At 40.8% G+C, this 10,791-nt stretch overlaps 1 protein-coding gene across 4 annotated transcripts; it reads right to left on the bottom strand.

Annotated features, from left to right (window-relative positions):
* Nucleotides 1-137: 137 nt before the first annotated feature.
* Nucleotides 138-9,972, bottom strand: agfg1b (ArfGAP with FG repeats 1b). Of its 4 annotated transcripts, none has more exons than XM_074650735.1 (12): nt 9,611-9,972; nt 6,238-6,331; nt 5,845-5,960; nt 4,963-5,101; nt 4,691-4,847; nt 4,403-4,510; nt 3,780-3,924; nt 3,080-3,159; nt 2,876-2,959; nt 2,521-2,679; nt 1,883-1,977; nt 138-1,678 (listed from the first exon to the last, which is right to left on the bottom strand). In XM_074650735.1, exons 1-12 carry the CDS (start codon nt 9,775-9,777, stop codon nt 1,622-1,624), a joined length of 1,401 nt encoding a protein of 466 aa, XP_074506836.1. In that variant the 5' UTR covers nt 9,778-9,972; the 3' UTR covers nt 138-1,621. The 4 variants fall into 4 exon arrangements, with proteins under 4 accessions (XP_074506836.1, XP_074506837.1, XP_074506838.1 ...); XM_074650736.1 differs by having other exon boundaries at nt 3,780-3,921; nt 9,611-9,927; XM_074650737.1 differs by lacking the exon at nt 4,403-4,510 and having other exon boundaries at nt 9,611-9,944.
* Nucleotides 9,973-10,791: the final 819 nt, after the last annotated feature.

Genomic DNA, 10,791 nt, shown 5'->3' on the forward strand with positions numbered 1-10,791 from the left:
TGGTGTTTATTCAACCTTATAATCATTTTGGAGGCTTAGTTTGTGGTATAATGTTTTACTGAGAGATGTTTCTAATACTCGGCCGACTCTCATTGACAAACAGCAAAAATTAATAATCAAAACATAGTTACACAAAGTAAAAATTGTAGTTAAAAATCTTTTAATTTATTTATACATATATTTATATATGTACACATTTTACTTACCTATTCTTGAAAAGACAAGAAAACACATAGTCAAATTCATTGTTAGTCATCGGTGGCACAATTGAGAGACTAGTTCAGTCTCAGGCTGATCCTGTAATGTAATAATCCCTAAATTAATCTGCTCTTTTCCCTTGCCTTAATTCAAAGCAAACTAAAAAGGGAGATCCGTGTTTCTCCTCATCCTGTTCTTCACTCCAAAGGCTTTTAAAAGCAGAAGGCAAAGAAGAAGGCAGATGTCAAGGGAGTGTAGTGAATACAACATAACATAACAGTTCATAAATATTTTTGTTTAAAAATGTTTTCGTCTCGGCAGGGTCTGGTAAACCTGTCATTCCCTGTCAAGAGGAAAAATCCCCCGCAGCCATGTGAATAACCACTTGACTTGTTTTGACGCAACCCAATTTGGGTCACCCCCACAACCCTGAAGCTTTCTTAACAGTCTTTCTATTTGCCTTTACCGTATTCATAAAATATAGCGAATATCTGAAAGCAGGAGAGAGGTTACTTAGAGTACATTTAACCATTTTACCAATATTTATAGATTAAGACAGGGTAACAGGACATACTCATCTTAAAGCCTGCACTTCTTTCCTCCATTTGTGCTCTAGCAGACAAGCCTGTCCCTTTACCTAGTGGGCTAAAACATCTTAAGTCTATGTTGACCTCATATTCAACAAGCTGCCCTTGGTTTTGAACGAAAAAAAGCCCAGACCCTTTATTTCCTCAGATATTGGCAATATTAATAAAAGGATGACTAATAGTCCAGGAACAGTGCTGTATCCCATCCACCTGCTTACTGTTATTCTAATTTAAAAAAGACGTGGGTTTGGTTGCTTCGGGTTATAGGCAACTTGTAAGTTATAAAGGACATTTTGCACCTTAGTGCCAGTATAGTCGCAATTATGCTAAAATAAAAAAAATTAAAAATCCCTTTTAAAACTGAAATACCTGCATCATCACAGTTGCTTTAAAAACCAGAGATCATGGATTTGGATGGAACCCTGTTAATAATCTTAAAGTCTACACCTTTACCTACGTAGATAGTTTGTAGTGGGGTTTTTTTTTCCACAAGGTATGTGTATACTCACCCTTGTTACCTCAATCCTTGTTATACATAACATGTACTTAATTGTGATTACAAATGATGATATGCACAGAGCTTACAGTCATAAACAAAAAATAAAAAGCATATAGTATTGTATATAGCCCAAACAGTACATTCCCCCTATAACAGTCCCTTAGTCTTCAATGTAGTCCTTTGTACTCCTTCATAGTGTTGTAAACTTTTTTCATGAAAAACAAAAAAAAACGTAAGTCTTTTTAAAAAAAAATGACTGCCACTAATTGCATGACGGAACGGATGCGTTGAATATGTGCTGCATGCTGCCCTCTGGTGGCAAGGACTGGGAGTTGTGCTACAGGAAAGGGTTGGTTGAACCCCCCGAAGGGAAGGACCCAGCTGGGGCTCCCGCCTGAAATATAAGAGGGTGTCAGATTTAAGACACCAACAGAAAACATTATGAGACAATGATCCCTTGAAAATAAATGACAATGTAGTTTTAGTGAAATCAATCAGAGCAAGTGTTTTCTTAAACTGATAAACCCCCCACAGTACATCCTTTATTTCCTTCTTTAACCCAAAAAACTTGGGAAAACAAAAGGCAATGCATGCTCACCATGAACGGGTTATTGGACATGCCAGGGCCACCCATGGGCTGCCCAAAGGGCGTCATGGAAGGCTTGTTCTGACCGTAGACTGGGAATGCAGGGCCTAGGGGTAATACAGGGGAAGGGATTTACAACAGTCTGCTCTCTCCAGCAGTTAAGCAATGTGTCAAATAATAATATTTCATTGCAACTTTTACATCAACAGGCCATAAAGAGCAGACTGTAAAGAGTCAAAGATAAACAGTCTAAATTATGAGAGTTAATTTTTAAAAGCTCTAAGGGACTAAAACTGTAAAAGGAGAAAGAAAAGAAATCAAAGAGAGCCAAGCCCAGCGTGTCAGATTGCATTCAGGTAGAGCCTTATGTCACATTTGTTCTTTGTGGTTCTGGTCCAGAGCTTTGCACAGAGCAGAACCCCAAAGCTTTGAAACCCCAAATGCAACCTTTTAGCACTGTGCAGTAGCTGCCACTGAGCAGTCACACTTTTAATTTGCTGCAGCAAGATTTAAACATAATTCCCAATCTAGATGGTCTTCATGTAGATAAAGATAACATCAAATAAATGCTGCACGTGACCTAAATCACTGCCAGGTACTGCACAGGTGGCCCAGGGTAAGAGGACAGAGTGATATGGGAGGCCACTAACCATTAGACTGAGGATGGTAGGCCCCAGGTTGAGAGTAAGGGATGGGAGCCTGGCCAGGGAATTGCTGCTGGAAGTTTCCGCTGAAACTGGTCGGGAGGCAGTAGGAAGACGCGTTCCCAAAGCCGGCGGGCATGCTCATAGAGCCAGTGCCAAACGAGGCTACGAGACACACGCAGCATGTGTGTACACGAATGCACACGCACAACACACACACACACAAAAGGAGGAGTAAATTCTAGATACTTTGGCAAATCACAAAGCTACTTGGCGATGTAACTGGGTTACATCGAAGTGACACAAATGTCTAGTTAAAAAAAATCATATTAAATCCACTAAACGTTAAATGGGCACGCACCTGCAGCTGGAGCTCTGCCATTGGTCTGGAAAGGGTTGGTAGCCATCTCCGGGCCAACGACTGCAGCAACAAAGGGGTTTGTGGCTAGATGAAAAGCAGGAGGAAGTGGCAAAATTAGCCTTCAAGCAACGTGTGAAAATGTACAGCTCTGAAAACGTACTTTCATTCTGTATGCATCGCTGTAGGAGAAATCACTATAACCACCTCCAAAGCCAGGCTGCATGCTGGGTAACACAGGTGGATTCTGGGCTGGCGATGAACCAAGCACAGGTCCATATAAGTTCCTGTAGAGAAAAAATGCCCACATTAAATGTTTAATTTACATCCGTTTAACACATGCAGTATCAGTGGACAACTCCGGGGTCTGAGAAGTGGCTACCTTGTGATTGACAGAACGCTACCACGGCGTTGTCCGTGTTTTCATCTTACAACTTTAACCCTTTCATAGTGTGTTTTTCAGTTCATGACAGTTTATTATAACCTTTTTGTTCGCCTAAAAATGTCTTATTCAGCGTTCGGTTGAACTTAGCTCCACCCTCTCGTGTCACTTGCAAATAACCAAGATGGTGACAGCCAAAATGCCGAACTCCAGGCTTCAAAACGGCAGTCCACAAACCAATGGGTGACATGATGATGACTACGTCCACTTCTCACATCTATGTGCATTATGCCTGATAGGCATTAATTAACCGCTAGAATCAAATTCATGTTTCATACAGTATTTTTTTCAGGCTTGCCAGGTGTGCAGAGGCACCCTGTGTAGGAAATTAACAGATTCTGGTTCTATTTCAACATTACCGTGTGTGTATGTGTGTGTGTGTGTGTGTGTGTGTGTGTGTGTGTGTGTGTGTGTGTGTGTGTGTGTGTGTGTTTGTGTGTGTGTGTGTGTCTGCCAGTCTCTCACCCTGGCACACTGCTGCCTGAGGTAACAGAGGAGCTGAGCTCACTGTCCAACTCAGCCAAAGCAGCATAGCGGTCCTGTCTGTGGCTCCCTGTCTGGGACTGGGTGGGGATGGCACTAGACATGGTTGGGATTGGCACACCTCCTCCTTTCGACAAATTTTGGAGGGAAAAAAAGATACTCAAAGATCAAGTGCTACATACATACAAACACACACACACTCAAAAAGTAAAGAGAAAGAATTAACTAAATGATTCAGGGAGAAGCGTGGTATTTTGTAACAGGTTTAGGGCTAAATGTCCACTGGGTGTCTCCCTTCACAGCGCTTCTGAGATGTCTTTGTCAAATTAATTCAAATTGAAAGGAGGTACTGGTGTGTGCCCAACAACGCTAACAACTTAGCAGCCTTTAAAATCTTATTCAAGAAGAGAAATTTGCTTCCATCACGTTTTCAACAGTAGTGATGACCAGCATGTGCTCTAAGCATCTATAGGGCACTGCTGAATACAGAAAGGGCTTTTCCAGTGGACACAGTGGGAAAGAAATGAATAAGAAAAAATGCTGAGATGAGGGTGAGTGTGTATGTGGACAGGGTGGAGGAAAGACAATGGTGGGGTGGGGGGTACCTGATGAAAAGGACTTTGAGGGGGGTGACGTGCTCAGATGGGATGGAATTGTAGTGTTTCCAAATGCCTCAAAGTTGGCAAAGTTGGTATCTGAATTACCCTGAGGTGCTGCAGCCATACACAAGGAGAAATGAACACATACAATGAATGTGGAAAATAAAAAAACAATGGCAGGGCAATGCATGGGATGACGACAAACTAAAGGCTACACACTGTTAAATATCTGAATCTGTATTGAAGGAACTCAGACGAGTGAAATGTGAGACCTTTGAGGGAAAGCTATCTTACCCGACTGGCTTGGAAAATGTGCAAAGTTGGCAAAGTTGGTGGAGCTGGAAGTTTGAGTGGGTGGAGCAGCAAAGATGTCTCCTCCCAGGTCAGAGAGCAAGTCAAACTTCTTCTCCTGAGCAGCGCTGTGAGCCTGGGAACGACCTATAGCCGGAGACTTGGCAGCAGCCGAAAACATAATAGAGTTAAAACTCTTCTCCAACCAATTTCCAGAAGACATCGTAGATGCATAGCTAATGGGCAAATAGAGCCTCGGTGTGCATTTCTGTTACCTGGCGCAGTGGGGTCCTGTTGAGCTGCAGGGTCTTGAGGGGTTGGACTTCTGGGGTACTACCAGTGCTGCTGGCTGAGGAGCCAGACACAGAGGCCTGGACACTTGCTACTGCCCTTGCTTGGTCTGGAGGGACATACCTAGGCATCCAGGAAAGAACACCAGCACAAATGTAGAGATATTTAAAAAAAAAAGAAGGAAAAAACAGCTTGACCATTTTCAAAGGGGTCCCTTAGCCTCTGACCTCAAGATATGTGAATGAAAATGGGTTCTGTGGGTACCCACGAGTCTCCCCTTTACAGACATGCCCACTTTATGATAATCACATGCAGTTTGGGGCAAGTCATAGTCAAGTCAGCACACTGACACACTGACAGCTGTTGTTTGAATATTTAAACCAAATGGGACCTTCCTTCATAAAGCACAGTGTTTTAAAGTTGCTCTCTGTCCACCAACAATGCAGTAAAAGAGGAAAGTGACACATAGACATGGGAAGTCATAGACAATGAAAAGCATGCTATCAAACTAAAAGATATGGTTAACCAAATCCATAACTGCACGATGTTATTTTGGCAGAAGCAGCACTTCACTCTCAGCATTCTTTTGCATCACAGCTGATAGTAACAAGCGCCAGCGTTACTGAATGACCTGCAGAACTTCTGACATTGACTTTTTAGCACTCACTTTAGCATTTACTACCTTTCCAACTACATTATTTACAGCTGTACGTACCCTAGTATAAAATATTGCTTTATTTAACCATAATATGTGCATCCAAAGGGTGAAAAACTGAACAAAGAATGGGCATGAATGTTCATTTGTGATATTTCTTCCGAAAACATATCAAACAAACAAACAAATAAAATCCAAAAGTTTATGTTACCATCTTTTCTTTTCATATTTTTCCTGAAGGAACTCTTTTACTTTCTGTGGTTCTCGGAAATCTGGAACAACTAATGTCCTGTCGTCATAGAGGCCCAACCAGATGTGTTTACAGACCTACAGGGGGGGCAGAGGAATGAGGAGGGTGGGAGGTAAGGAGGGGATCAGGGTGGGGGTGGTGGCAGAGCCGGGAGAGAGGTGAGAGAACGAAAAGGGAAGGGGGGAGGGGATGACGAGAAATGGGAGAAAAAAGTGGGGAGAGAGAGGAATGCCAATAAAGTTGAGTATGCAGGGTTCAGAAAAATGCCAAGATGCTTCTGAATCATAGACAGAATGACTGTTCAACAATGTGAAATATGGTGCTGATTTCTTTGTTGTAAAGTGTGCATGGTACCTCGTTGCTGTGTTTCTGTAGGAACTCAATTTCCTGATGTGTGAATGTGGTCATAGAGATGGACTTCACTCTGTGTGGGGGGTTCAGTCCTCGCCTGTGGGTGGAGGAGCTACATGTTAGCTTAAGAACAAGAGAAGCAGGATGAAACCAAACGCTGTTCATGTGACATGAGATGAGCAAACAACAAACCCCAGCCACAGATGCATCGATGGATTATTTTCTTGTATGAGTACTTTATGTTTGGGACATAGGAACTGAGTGCAAGTATGAACATTTGAACAAAATATCAGAGATAAGCATTATTTACTGCTAGTTAAACATTTCTGAAGACCATACACTTCATGGATTTGGTTTAAATCTCAAGGAATGTAATTGTAAATATGAATTCCCCTACATCAAAATTGTTAATTCAGAGATATTTGACTGTTAAGTTGATTAGAAATGACCAACATCTAATTAAAAATGGCCAAGATTGTGCTCACTGTTATTACTGACTTACTGTATAGCAGATGCCACCATAACTATACATATTTATAGCGTCAGTAAAAGCTGTAATCCCAAATACACTTCATGTGTCATTGTTTTAAAACACTAAATCACAGTTAATGTAATTAGGATTTTTTTTTTTTTTACATGTATCCACAGAAAACATACTTGAGTATTAAAGTTAAAACAGATCTCCATCAATTAATCAAAACAAAGTACAAATAGAAACCACAGAATAACTAGAAGTGCACTCGGAGAGCGCAGACCTCCGCCAAGGCAGGTTTCATGTACGTCGCTTCCTAGGCCTTCAGCCTTGGTGGAAGTAATTAATTGCATAATTATTTGTAGTTTGTGACATATAAAAACCACACTGTAATAACAGCCAACTGTTTTAAGAAGTCACATATTGAGTTAAATTAAAATCACACAACTGTAATCAATGTGTAACAAGGTTAAATACAGTTTAAATAGCTGGAAAGTGCAACAGCTACTTGGTCAGCTTTGTGTCAAATCATGAAGACAAAGGACCTTAACAAACAAATCTGTGTCAAGATTACTGAATCATTGCTTGTTTATATAGGAAAAAAATCACATGTTTGTGCCAAAGGGGATTAGACTCTCAACAATGATCAACACAACATATGAAGGTCTGTGTGAGAGGGACAACAGCAAGGAAGTGCTCCAAGACACAACTCTGCAGGAGCTTTCATTGCGAAGATGGGAGTCAACAACTGTTGCTTCACCAGTTGCGTCTTTATGGCAGATTGATAAAGACAAAACCACCATTGAGAAATTAAAAAAAATCTCTCGACACCTGGGATAGTGTTTGTCATAAGGGATTTGGGTTTTATGGTCTAATGAGACCAAACCACATCCAACCATCGCCACCATGAAGGCTAGGGACAGCAGCAGCAGCAGCATCATGCTCTGGGGATGATGCTGCTGCTGCAGGCAATGGAAGGCTTGTGGGGGTTTAGGGTAAAATCACATCAGACACTCAACACACATCCCAGAGGAAAAAACCTGATGCAATCTATAACAGAAATGTCTGAAAACCAACAATGTTAATGTCCTGGTGTGGACAAGTTCAGAGTCAGGACCTCCATCCAAACCAGAATTTATGGCGACAAGGATTTGAAAATTGCTGTTCACTACAACTACGACAGAGATTTAACAGTTTTGCAAAAATAATGAGGGAAAGAAGCAGTGTCCAGATGTGCAAAGCTGATACAGACCCATCCACACAGAATACTACTACCAATAGTCTACTACTAAAGTATGTAATATAAGTGTTTAAGTATGTAATAATAATGTATAAATCCCAAAATAGCCCACGAAATAAGGAATAACCCCACAACATTATTCATTATACATATTCAACATTAATTATTATTAGTTATTCTCAGACGGATATCACTGTTTGACACTGATGTGACAGCAAGATAAATAGTTTGCCTCTGTAGCAACTAAATAGGAGTGGACAGGTTCATTGCCTAAATCCTGCTTATGATTTCACAACAGGTGAAATTTCTGAGGAAGTGGTTTCATCAGCAGACAGCAGCCAAGGATCGACCCACTGCCTTACTTTGTCTTTCAGCTACTTCCCAAGTTGTGAGGGACCCACCCTGCTGCTGCTGCTGCTGCTGCTGCTGCTTATCTTAGAGGTGTGTTTGCAACGTGCCAGCTTAAAGTTCAACTAGAAGAGGTTCCCCCTGTGACGTGCAAATATTTGACTGGTATATGAACCTTTAGGTTGGGCGTGCTAACCTTGACCACACAGGCCAGGCAATAAGTCACTGAGACCACCTCCTCACACTCTGCCTGAATGTGTCTTCTTATCACACTGAAGTAAAAGCTGTAAACACACCTGACTACCGACACGTTACGCAACGGCCCAAACCAGGGGTCAGCAACCGTTACTATCAAAAGAGCCATTTGAGGCAAAAAAAATAAATAAAAAATCTGTCTGGAGTCGCAAAACATTTGAGCATTGTGATGAAGGTAACACAGTTTATAGTCTAAGTATATAGTATATAAGACTAATGCAGTGATGGCCCAGAGAGCAAATGTACTACAGAGTATTAGGGTCACATTGAGGGTAAAAAGAGATGAGATTTACAGAATAAAGTCATAATATTGTGAGAAAAAAGTCATAACTTTAGGGGATTTTTTTTGTAATATTACGAGAATAAAGTCATAACATTACGAGAATAAAGTCATAACATTATGAGAATAAAATCATAACTTTACGAGAATAAAGTCAAAACATTACAAGAAAAAAAGTCGTAACATTACGAGAAAAAAAGTCGTAATATTACGTGAATAAAATCATAACATTATGAGAATAAAGTCATAACTTTACGAGAATAAAGTCATAACTTTAAGAGGAAAAAAAGTTGTAATATTACGAGAATAAAGTCATAACATTACGAGAAAAAACTCATAATATTACGAGAATAAAGTCATAACTTTACGAAAATAAAGTCGTAATAATAAGAAAAAAAAGTTGTAATATTAAGAGAATAAAGTCATAACTTTGCGAGAAAAAAAGAAAATAACACGTATAATATTATGACTTTATTCTCGAAATCTCAGATTAATTTTTTTCCCCCTAAATGTGGCCCTAATACTGAAAATGTAAACAAAAAAGCAGTTATTAATTCCCATGTTTATAAATCCACAGGGAGCCAGTGGAGAGGAGCTATAGAGCAGCAGGTTGCCTAGAGACCCCTGACCCAACCCAACGGCCCAACGGCCAGAACCGACGGTACCTGTTCTCACTTAGCTAACGAGCTAACGGACCGGCCGGGACAGGACAACCACCCAGAGCCACACAGCAGCTTCATGTGGACACAATAAAGTTTTCACCCTATAACAGGAGACTCACAGGATCCCGGAGCAGGTGGTGCAGACGAAGGAGCCCACCGTCATGTTGACATAGGTCGGGCCGCGCTGGTCGCAGTCGAAGCACTTCCTATTGGCGGGCAGGCTCGTCATCTCCCGGAGCATCTTCAGATGAGTCTCCTCCTGCTTTCGCTTCGCACTCGTCGCCATGGCTGAAAACAACTGGTATCACCGGGGGAGGAAGTAAGGGTTTGTGGTGAAGGGGGACCCGGCGGGACAGGGTTAGGGTGTCTTCAGGCCGGACTTGTCGCGTGTTAACGGCGGAGGAGGTGGCGGCGGCGGGCCGGAGACACCTCTCTGTTCTGACCGGAGAGACCGGAGAGACTGGGGCGACTCTGACTGACTGCTTCTTCTACACGGAAACAGTGTGACGTAGACCAGCGTCACACGCACAAGGCGCCCCCTGTCGGTCTGGAGTGACGCCTCTAGTTTTTATTTAATAGAAACACTCTTATTCTGAAATATTTCAGTAAAAAAAATTATTAATAACACACTTTCCATAAGAACATAACAAATAAACTTCAACATTATTTTAATTAAAAAAAAAAAGGTCAAAAGCACAAATATAAAACATACAGTTGTACTGTATTTACAAGTATATTCAAAAATAATACAAACTTTTCTTCATATGGATTTAAACATCTCACAGTTACGATGGAGTATTAGGGCCACATTAAGGGAAAAAAGTAATACTATTAGAAGAATAAAGTCCTAGGTTTACGAGAAAAAAAAGTTGTAATATTATGAGAATGAAGTCAGAAGTTTACAAGAAACAAAGTTGTAGTATTATGGGAATAAAGTCATAATATTATACGACTGACAAACTGCTTCTTCTACTAGGAAACAGTGTGACGTAGACAAGCGCCCCCTGTCGGTTTGGAGTAACGCCTCTAGGATAGGATAGCACTTTATTTATCCCCGTGGGGAAATTGCAGTTGCACAGCAGCACAGATTCTAACAGAAGTAAGTAAGTACATAAAATAAGAATAAGGCAGGGCATAAAATAAATAAGAGTAAAAAAAAATACCCAAGCAATAGAACACTAGTAAAAAGTTAAAGTTACAAAAGGTAAATAAATATGTGCATTATAAATATTATAAATGATGTGCAGTAGCAGTAGTGCAAACATTATATATCCACATGAACAAGACAAAACAGACAGTC

Source organism: Sebastes fasciatus, chromosome 11, assembly GCF_043250625.1.
Source record: "Sebastes fasciatus isolate fSebFas1 chromosome 11, fSebFas1.pri, whole genome shotgun sequence".
In the NCBI taxonomy this organism is placed as follows: Eukaryota; Metazoa; Chordata; class Actinopteri; order Perciformes; family Sebastidae; genus Sebastes; species Sebastes fasciatus.

Coding starts and splice junctions, on each gene's coding strand:
- agfg1b (XM_074650735.1), bottom strand. CDS start 9,777: ATGGCGACGAGTGCGAAGCGAAAGCAGGAGGAGACTCATCTGAAGATG. Junction 5,102..5,844: donor AAATATGAAAAGAAAAGATG/GTAACATAAACT, acceptor CTGGATGCCTAG/GTATGTCCCTCCAGACCAAG. Junction 1,679..1,882: donor TGTCCAATAACCCGTTCATG/GTGAGCATGCAT, acceptor CTTATATTTCAG/GCGGGAGCCCCAGCTGGGTC.